The 17,832-nt window shown below is 42.0% G+C and overlaps 1 protein-coding gene and 2 non-coding genes across 5 annotated transcripts; 2 read left to right on the top strand and 1 right to left on the bottom strand.

Moving 5' to 3' along the window:
* Window positions 1–1,190: 1,190 nt before the first annotated feature.
* SIRT4 (sirtuin 4) lies at window positions 1,191–14,072 on the bottom strand. 3 transcript variants are annotated; one of them, XM_069081897.1, is made up of 5 exons: window positions 13,972–14,072; window positions 8,402–8,881; window positions 5,387–5,663; window positions 4,706–4,917; window positions 1,191–1,660 (listed from the first exon to the last, which is right to left on the bottom strand). In XM_069081897.1, the coding sequence occupies exons 2-4, from the start codon at window positions 8,878–8,880 to the stop codon at window positions 4,765–4,767; spliced, it is 909 nt and encodes a 302-aa protein (XP_068937998.1). In that variant the 5' UTR covers window position 8,881; window positions 13,972–14,072; the 3' UTR covers window positions 1,191–1,660; window positions 4,706–4,764. The 3 variants fall into 3 exon arrangements, with proteins under 3 accessions (XP_068937998.1, XP_068937997.1, XP_068937999.1); XM_069081896.1 differs by having other exon boundaries at window positions 5,369–5,663; XM_069081898.1 differs by lacking the exon at window positions 4,706–4,917 and having other exon boundaries at window positions 5,369–5,663.
* A 1,918-nt stretch (window positions 14,073–15,990) lies between these two features.
* Window positions 15,991–16,131, top strand: LOC138156561 (U4 spliceosomal RNA). Its single transcript, XR_011167184.1, has one exon. It is a non-coding gene; the product is annotated as a U4 spliceosomal RNA (small nuclear RNA).
* A 1,231-nt stretch (window positions 16,132–17,362) lies between these two features.
* LOC138156560 (U4 spliceosomal RNA) lies at window positions 17,363–17,503 on the top strand. The gene has a single exon (XR_011167183.1). It is a non-coding gene; the product is annotated as a U4 spliceosomal RNA (small nuclear RNA).
* Window positions 17,504–17,832: the final 329 nt, after the last annotated feature.

A 17,832-nucleotide genomic window follows, 5' to 3' on the forward strand; every position in this document is an offset into this window, starting at 1 on the left:
TTAAATTTTTTTTTAAATTATGATAATTTTACGATCCAACAGAACCAACATGCCCAAGGTTCTCAGGCTTCTCATTTTGTGACACAAAGAGCCAGCCCTCATGGTGTTGAGCCTGCCTCTGCCTGGCAGCCCTACATGAGCTTTGGCTTTTGACCAACCCAAGGTAAATCCCTGTTGGCCAGTTAAATTGCTGGCTCTTGGGGTGGCTAGGTGGCACAGAGAATAGAGCACCGGCCCTGGAGTCAGGGAAGACCTGAGTTCAAATCTGACCTTAGACACTTAACACAAAAACTAGCCTTGGGCAAGTCACTTAACCCCAATTGCCCTCCAAAAAGCAAAAAAAATAAAAAATAAATAAATTTCTGGATCTTCCTTCCAAACATCAAAAGTTGAAGCTGGATTCTTTTTTTTTTTTCTTAAATAAGGAGTAGAAGGGAAACAGCTTTATTTTCTCTGTACCAACAACAGTGGTGGGATTTAGGCATCCTCAATTCAAATTATTTTGCTATTATGGACTCATTGTATAATCATTGCAGGTTTGGCATGTCCTTACCTTCCCTAGTTTCAGCACAGCCACACTGGGCTTTGCCAACAACCACACTTCACATGGGGTGCTAGAAGAGTTACTCATTTGATGCCCATAGGATATATTCATCTGTTCGGGTGAAGAAATTCAGTATGTTTCTGGAAATCTGGTGATCTCAGTAAAGGCACATTTGTTTTCCAGGTATGCATCCAATAGGCTCACATTGCCTGCCCTCATTTCAGACAGAAGACTTTCATTTAGATGCCTGTGATTCTTTCAGTCTCTTTCCTTTGCTGATTAGATTGTTTAGAAAGTCCGAGCTGTACCTGCTGAGTCTTTGTAACCCAACAAGGCCTACTGTTTTCTGAGCAGAAACAATGAAAGTTAGTGCAAACTGGAATTTCTCTTTCTCCTCCTCCTCCAATGTGGGCTTTAAGGCAGGTGGTTGGCCCTGGTCTCTGAGACCAAAGAGAAATCTCTGGAGATTTCCACCACAAACTCTCCTTCTCTTGTTAATGACTGAAATAGAATACAACCCCATATATACCCTGCACCTGGTGTGTTGAAGAAAAGGAGTCTCTCATTCTTCTCTGTTTAATAAAAATTCATTTAAATCACTATTTGCCCTGCCCATAGGAAATATATTCATTTGCTTTCTTAAAGATACTTTAAAAAATGTTTATTGATTCATTGAAATGGTACAATTTAAATTTAAAAGATAACTTTAGCTATTTGAGATTATAAAACTAAATTAGTGTTAGATCCTTCCTTTCCTCAAAGGGCAGCAAGACTGCTACCAAGTCCCTATGGAGACCACAATGGCCTCTGTCCTGGGGCCATCGGCAACCCAGAATGAGGAGGTATGGTTTGCAACCAGGTTTGTCCACCTTAACTGGAGCTGCTGCTAGGGCACGGAGATGTTCCTTTGGCGCTCAATCTCCAAACAATGTGCAGTTCCCAAGTTCCTGGTAGAGAATAGAGCAGCACACTTGGATACTGGCCCTCAGGATCTGTACCAGGATGCTGAGATGGATGAATGTGATCATGCGTTGCCCTCTACTGGCTGAGAAACAGCATCTTTGAGGTGGTCCTGGGAGGCAGGAGCTTGTTGGGAAGGATGCCTCAGTATGTTTTCTGAAAAGAGAAGAAACAATGTCAGGATGAGCTGGGACCTACGGAAAGGCTCATAGGGTCACGTATTTAAAGGGTCCTTAGAAGTCAATGAATATTAACTCTGTTATGTTTAACCTCAAAGCGGTTTACGTCACTCAAATATGGAGGTGCCATTATTTGGAATAAGTAGTCACTCAAATATAGAGGTGCCATTATTTGGAATAAGTAGTCACTCAAATATAGAGGTGCCATTATTTGGAATAAGTAGTCTTTTATCTACTGTGGCCTGAAAGATCTAGTATATTTGAAAAAAAAATCCTGTTAGATTTAAATAGTGAAATGTGGCTAAAAAGTTTAGGAGAATTGGGAATTGTTTCCCCATTAACATGGGAATATTCAACAGATTCTGTCATTTCCTCATCCCTGGAAATTCCCAGGATGGGAAATCTCTCCACTATTGTAGACTGTAGCCTATCTTGGACTTAGCAGATAAATGTCAAGAGGCCTAGCAGTACCAGATCTCACACTGTATTACAAATTGGTAATCTTCAAAACAATCTGGTACTGGCTAAGAAACAGAGCTGTGGATCAGTGGAACAGATTACATATACGAGACAGAGTAGTAAATGATCTTAGCAATCTAGTGTTTGATAAGCCCAAAGACCCAAGCTTTTGGGACAAGAAATCACTTTGACAAAAACTGCTGGGAAAACTGGAAAGCAGTATAGGTATAGATGAGGGGAGGGGAACTTGCAGCCTCAAGGCCACATGTGGCTCTCTGGATCCTCAAGTGTGGCCCTTTGACAGAATCCAAATTTCACAGAACAAATCCCCTTAATAAAAGGATTTGTTCAGTAAAACTTGGCACTCAGTCAAAAGGCCACAGCCAAGGACCTAGAAGGCTAGTTTCCCCACCCCTGGTATAGACCAGCATCTTACACTGTGTACCAAGATAAGGTTAAAATGGGCACATTATTTAGACAGAAAGGCTGATACCATAAGCAAATTAGGGGAGCATGGAATAGTTTATCCATCAAATCTATGGATAAAGGAAGAACTTATGACCAAACAAAAGATAGAAAGTATTGCAAAATGAGTAATTTTGATTATATTAAATTAAAAAACTTTTAAAATAATTTTATTATTTTTTTAATTAAAAAGCTTTTGCACAACAAAATCAATGCTGCCAAGATTAGAAGGAAAGCAAGAAATGGGAAAAAAAATTTAAACCAAGTTTCTCTGGTAAAGGCCTCATTTCTCAAATAGAGAACTGAGTCAAATCTATAAGAGTATAAGTGAGTCCACAATTGATAGTCAGAAGATATGAACAGGCATTTTTCAGAAGAAGTCAAAGCTCTTAAGTCACCACTGATTAGAGAAGTACAAATTAAAACAACTCTGACGTACCACCTCATACTTATCAGATTGGCTAGTATGACAGAAAAGGAAAAGGACAAATATTGGAAGAGGACATGGAAAAATTGAGGCACTAGTGTGCTGTTGGTGGAGTTGTGAAATAATCCAACCATTCTGGGGAGCAATTTGGAACTATGGCCAAAGGGTTACAAACCCTTTGACCCAGCAATATCCTTATGAGGTCTGTATCTCAAAGAGATTGGACAAAAAGGGAAAAGGACCTACTTGTACAAAAATATTTATAGCAGCTCTTTTTGTGGTGGCAAAGAATTGGAAATTGAAGGGATGCCCATCAACTGGGGAATAGTTGAACAAGTTATGGTATATGATTGTGATGGAATACTCTTGGGCTATAAGAAATGATGAGCAAGATAATTTCAGAAAAACCTTAAGATTTACATGATGCAAAGTGAAGTGAGCGGAACCAGGAAAACAGTATACACCACAACAGCAACATTGTAATAACAGTCAACTGTGAATGACTTAGCTACTCTGACCAATACAGTGATTCAAGACAATTCCAAAGGACTCATGATGAAAAATGCTATCTGCTCCCAGAAAAAGAACTGATGGAGTCTGAATGCAGATGGAAGCATATTTTTACTTTATTTTTCTTGAGTTTGGGTTTTCTTTTACAACATGACTAATATCGAAATAGGTTTTGCATGACTTTACATGTATAAGCTATATCAAAGTGCTTACTTTATTTTTTTAAAATGCTTTATTAACTTTTGATTTACATCATTCATTTCCGCCAGATTTTGAGTTACAAATTTTCTCCCCATTTTTCCCCTACCCACCGCCCCAAAATAGCAGTCCCACAGGATATCCCCTCCTCCAATCTGCTCTCTCCCATATTTTCTCCCATACCCTTTTCAACTTTTCCAGTGGATCTCTATGCCCCAGTGCCTGTATATCTTATTTAAAAGTGCTTACTTTCTCAAGAATGGGGGAAGGAAGGGAGAGAATTTGAAACTTAAAATTTTTTTTAAGTTAATTTTTTTACATGTAACTGAGAAATATTTAATGAAATAAAACTATATTAGGAAAAACAAGGAAAAGTAAAAATAAATGTCCTGGAATCATAGGATCATAGGTCATAGAAGTACAAGAGACCTCAGAGGTCAATAAGTGCAGCCTCTTAAATGATGAGAAAACTCAAGAGAGGAGAATCTGACATGGACCATAAATAAGGGGCAGAGCTGAGATCAGAAACCACTTTTCACTGACCCTAGATCTCAAGTGACTCTAAAAGGCTTAGGATCTTGCCTATTATTGTTCAGTTGGATCCAACTCTCCATGACCCCATTTGGGGTTTTCTTGGCAGAGATACTGGAGGGGTTTGCCATTTCCTTCTCCAACTCATTTTACAGATGAGGCAAACAGGGTTAAATGACTTGCCCAAAGTCACATAGCTAGGAAGTGGCTGAAGCTGGATTTGAACTCAGATCTTGCTAACTCTGGGTCTGCTGCTCTTTCCATTGTGCCACCTAGCTGCCAGGGTCCTGGTTACATGAACCTAAGTGCAACCTTAGTCCACAGCACCACACAACCTCATTCTATCATTATTATGCCATTTAATTTATGGGACTCAAGTCCTCAATTCAGACTTAGATGATGCTTGGACATAGTACCTATAAAAGGTTTTACCTTTAGCAGCTCAGGTCCAGTAAAGGACCTTCTTGGGGGTTAGGAGCACCGAGCCCTGGTCACCATGGGGCTATTAAAGGCAGGATCTCTGCGCATCGGAAATCTAGCTTCAGGCAGGCCAGATGGTCTGACCTGGTGGGCCCAATGTTCAGTATTGCAACAGGTACTTTCTTCTCATGGGCCGCAAGAATAAACTTGTAGCCAGAGTACACCTGCACGAGAGAAGATGCAAAAGGGACAGCTGGCAATGATGTTGTCTAGCTAGATTCAGAAAAAAAGACAAACTAGGTCAATTACCTTTCAGTCAAACCCGACTGAGCTTTCCCTTCCAGGGAACAGACAGATCTCCGTCTGAGGGACAGAGAGATCTCCCCTCCTGGGGTCAGACAGAGTTCTCTTCTGGGGGACAGAGAAATCTCCCATCGGGGGACAGACAGATCTCCCATTGGGGGACAGACAGATCTCCCATCCGGGGAACAGACAGATCTCCCCTCTGGGGGTCAGAGAGATCTCCCTTTCAGGGTCAGACAGATCTCCCTTTCAGGGTCAGACAGATCTCCCCTCTGGGGGTCAGACAGATCTCCCTTTCGGGGACAGATAGATCTCCCATCCAGGAGACAGACAGATCCCCCTCTGACTGAATTGGGGGGAGACACAAGGTACCTGCAAGGAAGATCCTACCACCAGAAGGGCATCAGCTTCCTTCACACGCATGTGCACAAAGTCCACCTTGTCACGGTTCACTGTGTCCCCAAAGAAAACAACGTCTGGCTTCAGGGGGCCTCCACACTTGGCACAGGATGGGACTCGGAAGCTTCGGACCTGGTCCTCTGTCAGGAAGACGTCACCATCAGGGGCCACACCATGGGCCTCAGCTCCCCATGTGGAGTTCAGGGCTTCAAATTGGTCTTGCAGCACCTTTCGGGGAGTCTGTTCTCCACAATGCAAACAGAGAACCCTATATGTGAGACAGAGGAAGCAGACTTGGAGATATACCTTTGGGAAGGTCACTAATTAGATGGAAATTGCCTGTGGCAAATTGTGTTCTAGAAGAATGGCCACCAGAGACCCGGTAGATAGTGTGATCTCGCCTCTTAAGAGAAGGCTCTGTGGAGGGCAGAGAAGATGGCAGCCCTGGGAGAGGAGTACCACAGCAATTTGAGGCTTGGCTAATAAGCCTGAGGGAGGACCCCAAACCAAATTTTAGAAAGGAACTGGGCCTCTCCCCTGCCAAGGCTGGTGCCCTGAAGCAAAGGCCCTTTGACTTAGCTTTGGTTCCAGCTCTCAGAGGTCACCACTGAAAGCCCATTCACTCCAGTTTTCAGCACCTCCACAATTACTGCTTTCTCCTCTGGGTAAGTTTACAACTTGTTTTCAGAGGGTAAAAAATGTCACTTTCCTATATGTCCCATCTAGCTACCATTCCCTGTCTTTCTTTTTTCAGTGCCAAAGGTCCTGAATGAGTGATCTTTGCACATGGTTCCATTTCATTGATACTCGCTTCCTTCCTTAATCCGAGCTAGGAGCAGGGAAAATGAATGTTGGGATCACAGTGGGACTGGCGTTTGGAAATCAATGAGCAGTGGCAGGACAAGGGGACCAGGGAATCAGGGCTTGAGAAGAGCCTAAAACTAAACTGGAAAAGAGCGTCCAGAGCCAGAAAGCCCTGAGTTCAAATGTCCCCACTGACACAGTCTGGCTCTCTGACCTTCAAGTGACTTAGTCTCTAGCAAAGGCTCCAAGCAGCTCTCTGATTAGATGTGGCAGAGAAGGTCCTGACATCTGGGAGTTCCCTGTGTGTCCAAGAGAAGCCCAGCTCCTGTCCCTACCCCCATCCATCATCTGAAGGGTAGAGGTTTCCTTCTTGAAACTTTTTTCTTTCTTTGGCTTCTCTGACTCTGAACTACCTGGTTCTCAAACCTTTTCAATCAGTGACTCTCAGTTTCCCTGGCTAGCCCAGACTGCCTCCTGTTATAATAGTGGACATTTCTATAGGAATTTATGCAGATTATCTCAATTGATTCTCATGACAGAACTGTGAATAGGTGATGTTGAAGAAAAATTTATTAATACTAATATCACACTCCACAATTAGGCATCAGTCTGACAGAAACAGCTCTATTTAATACATCAATCTAATTCTAGCTTTGGGGGAGGTAGGGAGAGAAAGGGGGAAGAGGGGAAGGAGAGGGAGGGAGGGAGACAGACAGAGAAAGAGAGATTGAGAAATGGAGAAAGTCTGAGAGACAAAGAGAAATTAAAAGAAAGGGGGAGAGAGATTGAGGAAAAGAGATTAAGAGAAAGGGAGAGAGACTGAGAGAAAGGGAAAGAGAGACTGAGAGACAAAGAAAGAGATTGAGAGACAGAGAAAGAAATTAAGAGACAGAGAGAGAGCAAGTGAGTTAAACTGGCATAGTGCCCCATGACTTCAGAGATGACTGCCCCCCCCCCAATATTTATAGGAATCTTGAACAAGAAAAAGATATCTTAAAATACAGCCTGGGTTACTTAGCATAAAGCCATAACTAAAGGAAGCCTATTTCTAGCTTCTTCCTCCAGGATCAATGGGGTTCCTCCCCCAAGTTCTAAATCTAGAACCCTTAATCCAAACTGAATGGGAGGTAGATTGAGCACCAGAGAATTTCCCAAGGTGAACCCTAGTATAGTCCCTTCAGAGGACAGAAAAAAGAGCTCACCCCATGATGGATCCATCTTTCTCTGCCCCACCCCACCCCTCAAATACATGGGGAAAACAAATATTCTCATTTATACTAATTGGCACTTTTTAAGTATCTAGTGATCACTCATAATTTCTTGACCTAATGAAAAGGCCTTTGTCCTGACCCATCCCACTCACCTTCCCAAGAGACTTTTTCTAAGAGCCAGGAAAGGGCCTTTTAGAGAAAAAAGATGTCATTTTCATCATTACCATCACCATCATCCTTACTAGCATTAATACAGGCTGTTCAGGGGTGGCCAGGTAGCACAGCGAGTAAGAGCACCGGCCCCAGTGTTGGGATGACCTGGGATCGAATCCAGGCTCAGATACTTAGCACCCACCCAGAAACACCTGGCCGTGTAACCTTGAGCAAGTTACTTAACCCCAATTGCTTACAAAAAAAAAATACAGTCTGTTCCCCAAAGTCTTTGTGTACTCCTAAATCACTTTAAACTGCACTTCTGGGATTCTCTGTGTAATGCTTCAAGGTTTGCAAAGTACCTTATATGTTGTATTTCCTTTGGTCCTCACATCAACCCAGAGAGGCAGATGCTACTATTATCCCCATTTTACAAAAACAGGCCGAGAGAGGTTAAGGAACTTGACCAGGGTCACACAGCTAGTGTCAGAAAGATTAAAAAGGAGATTTTTTAATAGGCTTGCACAGTACCCCTGATATAACTACCCCATTTGACAGATGAGAAAACTAAGGCTGGCTTGCCCACTATATAAGCAGTATCAAGGGTTGGTTTGAGGGCCATTTTGGGAATCTGTTTTGCTTGGCTGACCATGTCTTAAAAGAATTTTTTTCTTTTTTTTCTGGGGTGTATATGTGGAGGGCTGTGGGGGAGGGTGAGATACTGACTGATCGATTAATTGATTGAGCCCCAAACAGGGGACCAAAATTTTAAGTGCTTTTTGCTTGATTGGTTAACTAGATTTCATCTGTCCCATGTCTGTGCCCATCCCACACTCACCTATGCATGCATCCATGAAGTTCAGTCAAACGCTGACTCCCCGCCTTGGTATGCAAAGCATCCACATTTTGGGTCACCAACCAATAGAGTTTCCCAAGTCTCTCCCAGTTGCTCAAGGTCAAATGTGCAGCATTAGGCTGGTGAGAGGAGAACTGAGGCCACCCAACAAAATTTCTTGCCCAGTAGCGCTGGCGGATTTTGGCACTTCGGACAAAATCCACATGTTGAATAGGGCGTCGGTCTGTCCGGGCATAGAGGCCCACCTTTTCTGATCTGTAATCTGGAATGCCTGACTCGGTGGAGATTCCAGCTCCAGTCATGACCAGGAGTCTCTTGGAAAGGGAGATGAATCGCTGTAACTCCTTGACTTTTTCCTGGTCCAAGGGAGGACAAGGTGGGACAAAGGTGCCCACTGCTGTGTGGGAGCCCCTGGGGTGAAGGATGCGAGGACTGAAGATACACAGAGGGCTCATTCTCATTCTAGGGAAAGAGAAAGAACGAGGAAGACACAGTTATTGAAATACAAATGATTCAACTAAAGCCTCCCAAGGGAGAGACTAGGTTCAGGAGGGTAAAATCAGTGTGCTCAGGGCTGTCTGATGAGATACTGAAATCAATCAATCAATCAATCAATGAAATGGGTGCGGGAGGGGCTGGATGTGATGAGATATTGAAATTAATCAATGAAATGGGTAAGAGGGGGCAGAAGGGAGAAAATAAAACTCAAATTTAAAAAAAGGTTAAAAATAATAATAAATTTAACAAAAAATCAATGAATAACATTTATTAAGTGTCAGGTACTGAGGGTACAAAAAGAGGCAAAAGACAGTCCCTGTCCTCCAGGAGCTTACAATGGAGAGGGAAAGGAAGAAAAGAACTAAGAGTAATATAAGGAGAAGTTAAAACATGGTGGATGATTTGCTTGGAAGAAAAATGAAACAATAGACACAGAGACTCCAAAGTGTCATTGGAAAGAACAAAAAGAAAAAATTGGAACCAAAAGCTGTGTAGTGACAGTGACCAAATTTGCCCCTGAATAAGAGAGATGATGATTCAACATCCAATGTTCTTTGCTGAGGTGGGGGACCATGGGTAGGGAATGCTGCCTCTTCTGTTGTCTGATGTATTGGTTAGTTTTGCTGAACTGTTTTTTTTTCTTTCTTTTTTTATCCTTTACTATGAGGAATGGCACCCTGTATTGGGGGAGGGAAACATTAGAAAATTAGGTGATATAAAGACAGAATATATAAATACTTTTTAAAAAAAAGGAAAATGAAACCGCTTCTCTGTTCTCATTCATAAAGCATTTGTAAAGATATATTTTTAAATTTAAAATATGGGTGATATTGAGCCTATGATGGAGAAGCAATAGACAACTAAAAAAAAACAAACCCAAGACTCTCATGTCAAAAGTGAAATTGTTTATCCTTCGTTCTCCAAGAGGACCATGACATAGAGAATCCTGTTACAGAAAATGAGAGCATGGTGCAATAGAGGGGGTCTCAGTCTTTCCTGGTTCTCATGCCCCTTAGACTTCAGCAAATGTTGTAACCTGAGGTAGCTAGGTGGTTCAATGGTCAGAGGGCTGAGCCTGCAGTCAGGAAGACCTGAGTTCAAATCTAGCCTTAGAAACTTACTATCTGTGTGACCTTGGGTAAGTCACTTTGCCTTAGTTTCCTCAACTGTAAAATGGGGATGATAATAGTGCCAACCTCCTCAGGGTTGTAGTGGGGCTCAAATGACATAATATCTGTAAAGCACTGCACATAGTAACTGGCCCACAGTCGGTGCATATTTATAAATGTTATTTATTATTAACTTCTATCCAATATGAAAGGAAATAAATTCTAGTTTACCATGCCCATACAGATCATAAAATAGGGACTAATTAACTGCTCATAAATTGTTCATACTCCTTTGATAAGCTTCTCATGTCCCTGGGGGATATGTTTCTAGAATGAGAACTTATGGTATAATTGAAAAACCATTGGATTTGGAGACAGGATCTGTCATAGCCCCCTCCCATGCCATTCCCACTTGGGAAGGGATTGCCCTTCTCAAGACCTTGATGTAACCCTTAAAGACCCAAGACCTTGCCTGCATCATTGGCCTTCTTTGTACTCTGTACAAGAGAGAACCCAGCTTCCATGCCTTTCTGCTTTCTCATATAATAAAACAAGTTAACTACTCATGTCCTTTGGAGTCGTGATTGTTGGTTGACAGGCCCAAATACCAGTTCTGTTACTTGCTACCTGTGGAATCCTCGAACAGTCATGGAGCCTTAGAAATCTCCATTTCCTCTATAAATCAAGAGGGTTGGATTAAGGTCCCTTCTAAACCTCTTTTTTTTTTTTGCCTTTTGGAGGGCAATTGGGGTAAAGAAACTTGCCCAAGGTTACATGACTAGTTTTTTGTGTGGGCGTTGAGTGTCTGAGGCCGCAACCGAACTCAGGACATCCTGACTCCGAGGCCAGCGCTTTACTCACTGCGCCACCTAGCCGCCCCTAAAACCTAACTCTTAAGAACAAAAAATATAAGTAAACAAGAGTTACAAGGCCCAAAGTAAGATAAACCCAAAAGTTTGGGTCACGAGAAAGAGGAGCAGGAAGAGACCAAGGTATCCCAACAAGGAAGAGACTTCTTTGATTGAATCTTGAGCTATCCATCCAGGGGGAAACTTCCCAGAAGGAAACCACCCTCCTTGGAGATTCAGAGACAGTTTACTTACAGAACCAAGATGCCTACCAAGTAACACAAAGGGGATCCATAGGAAGAACTTACCTGTTGACTCAGAAATTGACACAAGTTATAAATTTTGGCTAAAATGACATAAGATGATGAATGGATGAATGAATGAAATACACTTATTAAGTGCTTACTGTACCCCCAAGCACTGTGTTAATAGCTAGGGAAACAAAGAGAAAAATCCCTGCCCACAAGTGGCCTTCTAGGTCCTCGAGTGAAGCCTTTTCATTGAGTCCAAGTTTTACAGAACAAATGCTTTTATTAAGGAGATTAATTCTGTGAAGTTTAGGTTCAGTTAGAGGGTCACACTTGAAGACCTGAAGGGCCATGTATGGCTTTGAGGCCACAGGTTCCCTGCCCCTGCTAGAGTTTTACAAACAAAATATTGTGAAGAAATCAATCAATCAATAAGCATTTATTATATGCCAGGCCCTGTGCTAAGCACTGGGGACAAGAAAGGCAAAACCAAAAAGACAAAAAGGAAACAGCACCTGCTTCCTTTCCCCAACTTACATTCTTATTCTCTCTCTCTCCCCTGCTCTTTCTGTCTCCTTCTCTCTCTATTCTAGGCCTCAAAGTGTCATGAGAGAGGATAGATAATTCCTCTAATTTTGAATTTTTTTATTTAAGGGTTTGGCCCATCTTGTCAAATTTTCATTACTTTATAGCTACCTGTTCCTTTTAAAGTGTAGGACAAAGAGGATTCTGTCACTGGAGCTGAGATCAAAGAAAGTTTTCCCTTTGTTGAGTATCTTGATTTTATCCTGTATACAACTTCTGCATAACTGTGTGCATGATGTGTCTCCAATTAGACTGTGAGCTCCTTGAGAACAGGGACTGCCTTTTGCTTTTCTGTGTCTCTGGCACATACAGTAGGGACTTAACAAGTGTTTGTTGGCTGATTGACTACTTGATCTAAAACATACATACCCACGTAATATTTATAAAATTATATTATAACAATTATACCATAACATAATATGTAGTGTGTATAAATATAGATATAGAAGATGTCCCAAAAGTCTTTGTGCAGTCTTAAGGTTTAACAACTCAACAATGAACCAAGACTTTTGGGATATCCTGTATCTATTTAGTCAGGGGTTCTTAAAAGTTTTGTTTGTCCTGGACCCCTCTGAAATACTGGTGAAATGTATGGACACCTCAAGCATAATTTTTTTCCACTTAGTAGTATTTTATTTTTTCCAATTGCATATATAGTTTTCAATATTCATTTTTATAAGATTTTGAGTTCCAAATTTTTTTTCTCCCTCCCTCCCCTTCCCCCTTCCCAAGACAGCATGCAAACTGATATAGGCTATACAAACATAATGTTTCAAATGTATAAAACAGATACACAGAATTCCAAAGGAAACCAATTATATTAAAATATAGTTATCAAAACATTTTTAACAAAAACGCAAGTTCAAAAAACCTAGGTTAAGAACCTCTGACTTAAACCTTTGAACCTATCAATAATAAATCAGTTAACAGGCATTTACCCTAGTACCTAGTATGTGGGCAACTTTGTGCTAGGTGTCAATCATGAAATCATCCCTGCCTTCAAGAAGATTACATTCTATCTATTACTCCATATATTTCGGAGGTAACACTTTTTTTCTTGAAAAGAGTGCAGAGAAAAAAGGACTGTGTACAAAATATTTATAGCAGTTCTTTTTTTGGTGGCAAAGATTGGAAATTGAAGAAATGCACATCAATTGGGGAATGACTGAGCAAGTTGTGGTATATGATTTTGATCAGAATACTATTGTGCTATAAGAAATGACGACCAGGATGCTCCCAGAAAAACCTGGAAAGATTTGTATGAACTGATGCAAAGTGAAATGAACAGAACCAGTAGAACATTGTACATGGTACACAGTAACAGCAACATTGTGTGATGATCAAGGGTGAATGCCTCAGCTATTCTCAGCAATACAGTGATCCAAGACAATTCCAAAGACTCATGATGAAAAATGCTATTCACATCCAGGGAAAGAACTGGAGTCTAAATGCAGAGCAAAGAGTACTTTTAAAAACTTTTATTTTTCTTGCTGTTTTGGTCTGTGATTTCTTTCACTACATAACTAACATGGAAATATGTTTTGCATGACTGTAGGTGTATAACCTACATCAAACTGCCTGCCTTCTCTTTGAGGGGGGTAGAGGAGGAAAGGAGGGAGAGAATTTAGAACTAGAAAAAAAATGTTAAAAATCGTTTTTACATGTAATTGAAAAAAATAAAAATATTTCAAAATTTTAAAAAAGGGTAGAATTTGTAGTCAATGGGTTTATGTTTGAATCCCACTCATTTCCTTCCAAGCCTCCCATTTCATCATCCTTAAAATGAAAGAGCCGGACTAGATGACCCTTCTGGTTCTAAAAGTATGAGTCTATGAATCCTATGTGATAACTTCAACGAGAATTATTAAGCACTTACTGTATGCCAGACACGGCTAAGTGCTAGTGATAAAAGAAAGCACAAGGCGGTCCCTGCCCTCCAGCAGCTCCCGATCTAAAGGCGGTAGATGCCATGCCAAGCACTACGGCTAAACAAGACAGGCTGGGCAGGCTGGAGCCGATGGGTGGGCAGAGCTCAGCCCCGTGGACTCTGATTGCCAGATCCGAGCTCAAGGTCCCAGCGGCTCCAACTTCAGGAACAGAGTCCCCAACTCTGCGACACCCCTGGAGTCACATAGGAGGAGACGCACTGCGTGGTCGCCCCCTAACCCACCCCGGGCCAAACGCCAGGAGCCTCACTTGCCTAGGGGAAATGAGCTGAAGGAAACTGTAGCCCTTGCACGGCTCAATGCAACAATTACACTCACCTTTCCCTGCCCCGGGATTATCTGCTCCCTGCAAAGACAGTCACAAGCCGCCCGCTCGCCACCTCCTCCTGGGAGTTGTAGTCAACCAAGCAACCAAGAGATGGACGGGGGTGGCGGAAAAACTACAACTCCCAGAAGCCAATGGGCCTCACGCTCAGTACCCAGCCTCTTTGCTACCGTAATGTTTCTAGTGTTTGGGTTTAGGTCTATGACATATGATCTAGGCACATTTGGGGGGTTTCTGGTGTCCCCTGCTTGAGGGCCGTGCACATTGAGGTCCCACATCACGATACGTCATGTGACCTTTATGTAGCATTTTAGGGATCACAAAGAAATTTCTTCATAATCCTAGGTATTGAAAATTATGTTGTAGAGTATTACACTATTATATTGTATTGTATCTGCATCTACTGCTGTGTTGTATCTTATCTACTGCTATACCCTATCGTATTGAATTATGTTGAATCTAATTATATTAAATTGCATTGTTATATTAAATTGCTGTATCATAGCACATGGAATTATATTGAATCTAATTATATTGAATTATACTACATCATGTCATTTCATACTATACCACATATTATATTATGATGTTATGTTATATATTACATTATATTGTTATAGTATTATATTTTATATTAATTATATCATATGGAACTGCTGTTCTTAGGGTAAATCTAGAATCACATCAGAAACAGTAGGTACAATGTTGGGTCTAGAGTCAGGAAGTCCCAAGTTCAAATGTGGACTCATACATATTAGCTGTGTGACCCTGGGCAAATCGCATAACCTCTGCCTGCCTCAGTTTCCTCATCTGCAAAACAAGGATAATAATGTATCTCCTACCTCCATGCTGTGATCCTCATAGCCAGGTGTTGTTACCATTTCCATTTTGCAAATGAGGAAACTGAGGCTCGGATCCTCAAAACCTCCAGAGGAATAAAGGGAAGTTATTACTGTCTCTATTTTATGCTGTTATAGCGCTTCTTTTAGGTTTGTAAACCGCTTTCCTCATACTAACCATATAAAGTAAATACTATTATCCCCATTTACAGATTTCTGAAATTAAGCTAAGGAAGGTCAGTCCTTTAAGGGTTTCAAAGCCCTCTATATAAATGTTGCCTCCTTCGAGCCTCAAAATAGCCCTAAGGGGTAGAAAAGGATTACATATTATCCCTATTTTCCATATGAGGAAACTGAGGCTCACAGCAGTTATGAAACATTCCCACGGTCACATGCCCATTAAGGATCTGACACAGGATATGAATCCAGCGCTCCTGATTCCAGGTACACTGTTCTGTTTACCACATTATACTACTGCCAAAAATGACTAAAATTTTACTGTAAAACGGCTTTATACCGAGTGGGACAAAAGTTTTACGGCAATTTAATGTTCTTAAAGCCCAAATTTGTACTAAAACTTCTGAACCACCTCAGATTGTCCCTAAGAATGTGGGACAGCGGTATAGTGGAAAGACTGGAAGTCAAGAGCCCTGGGTTCAAATGCCACCTTTCAAGCTTTCTCGCTGTCTCTAAACCTGCCTGGGACTCAGTTTCCTGGTCTGTAAAAGGAGGGATTGAGCTCAGTGATCTCTCTAGGGTCCCTTCCAGCTCTAGAATCAAGACCCATAGAAAAGGGAAAAAATTCAATTAAACCCAACTACAGGGTCCGACCAAAAGCTCCCTCCCCCTGCCTCCCCTTCTTTGGCTGGGCAGCTTCCAGCTTCTCCTCTGAGCTTCCATTGGGCCCATTTCCCCGAGTGCCTTCTCTCTGGGAACTTGATTAGCATGCTACCTCCCCCATAAGGCTTTGCTTCATTATGTCAAGGTTTAAAACGAACTTAAAAGAATGGAAATGTCAACCGTACTTTCCAACTTTCAGTTCAAACCATAGCAGTTGGGTGCACTTTGAAGTAAAATAATTTATTTGTGGGTGTGTTTTCCAAAGAATAAAGTCAGCCTACATAGTACAGCTATCCATGTTTTAGTGGGCACGGGTTCGAGACACGTCTCGTCAGCTTTGCGCAGTGGCAGTATCGTAGCCAATGAGGTTTAACCGAGGCGCGATTATTGCTAATTGAAAACTTTTCCCAATACCCCGCCATGACGACTTGAAATACAGTCGGCATTGGCAATTTTTGACGGTCTCCACGGAGACTGGGATTTCTAGTTAAAAAAAAAAGTTTTTTTAAGATCTATGACAAGATTGCTAAGCATGAGGAGTAGTACAAGTGAAGAAAAACTCATTCACTGTAAGTTTATAATCTCTATTCTTTTAATGACGGGAAAATGAAGAGCTAAACGTAAAAAAAGGGTGAAATAACGGATACAGCTTTTACAAGGTAACAGAGTTATGGTGACTGGTTACGGGGACTTAGTTTGATACCGGAGATTTTACAAGGGATCCTGCAGTTGGATGAGGAAATGCTTTGAAAGCATTTCAGTCTCGAAGCTGACAAGGTGCTTAAGGTTTCACCGGAAACAAAAGATTAATGGGTGGCTTGGATAAGCTTACTTCCTTCCAGTCATAACTGAATGCATTCTTTGCAACTTACAAGTTTGGAGCCTCTTGCACATTTGGGGCTGGTGGGATGGAATAAAGCTGCTTCGCTTGTTTTATTTCCGGGGGTATTGGGAGGCGAGGGCTATTTGTGGAATGGAGGAAAGGCTTCGATTGCTGGGTGAAAGTGAATTTCTTTCAGGGCTGAGGAGAGCGGAAGGAAACTGGAGAAACTGCCAAGTAGGGAGAGCTCTTACCCAGGATGTTTGCTTATCATTCCCCAACTCCACTCTCCGCTCTGCAATGGGCAGGCTTTCCCACATCCTCCTCTCTGCCCTCTGAATCCTACCAGATAACTGCAGTTTATTCTCCCTTCTTCAATCACTCCAAAACGTCCTGGTCCATATATCCCTCCCCCCAGACCCAGATGATTCCGGAGGAGAAAGTGAGTGAGGCTGATGACTTTGCAGAGCCAGCCCTCCCTCACCCTTGCGCGTCACGGCATCACCTCCCTGATGTCAGGCTCCTCTTCGAGAACGGACAACTAGCTCACTCACTTTCTGCCTGGCAGCCAACTTCAACGCTCAACTCTCAGCACCATTTAAGTAAGCCTTCTAAACTCAAGCAGCGCGGGCAGGTCTATAGCGTCACCTTCATTTGCATAGGAATCCCCAGAATCCTCGGCGCCTGTTTGCCTGTTTTCCCCTGAAATTCTATTCCCAAACGTCCATGTGCAAGTGACTGGAAAGTCCCTGAACCTGTAGAGCTAAAGTTCGGCTGGACCCAAAAAGGAGCCGGCAGGAGCTACTCAGTATCAGTCCGCTTCTTACCCTCGCTGTAAAGATAGTCACCAACCGTGGGGGAGTGGAGCCCAGGCGGGATCTTGTCAGCTTTGCGCAGTGGCAGTATCGTAGCCAATGAGGTTTATCCGAGGCGCGATTATTGCTAATTGAAAACTTTTCCCAATACCCCGCCATGACGACTTGAAATATAGTCGGCATTGGCAATTTTTGACAGTCTCTACGGAGACTGAGCTATTTTTGTTTAAAAATAAGTTGGTTTTTTTTTTTATAGTTTTGCATTTTCTAAGGTGGAAGTAATGTTGTGTGGTTCGTTACACTTGAAATTAAGGTTTCTGTGTGAAGAAGACAGTAGAGAATTACCCCGAAGGTCAGGGAAAATATCCAGAAATGTAACAGTGCTCCATTTCTTGAAGAAGGATTTGTGAATTCTATGCGCCACCTTTTGGTGACTGCGATCGAGTGACGTGTGAAGCAACAAAACTTTAAGGCTTTACATGTTTTTCAGAAAAATTGTAATCAGAAAGCCTTGGGTTCAAATATTACCCCAAAGGCTGC

The sequence above is a fragment of the Petaurus breviceps genome, unplaced genomic scaffold, assembly GCF_028583685.1.
Source record: "Petaurus breviceps papuanus isolate PSGF00001 unplaced genomic scaffold, PetGlider_PUasm1.0 99, whole genome shotgun sequence".
NCBI classification, from domain to species: Eukaryota; Metazoa; Chordata; class Mammalia; order Diprotodontia; family Petauridae; genus Petaurus; species Petaurus breviceps.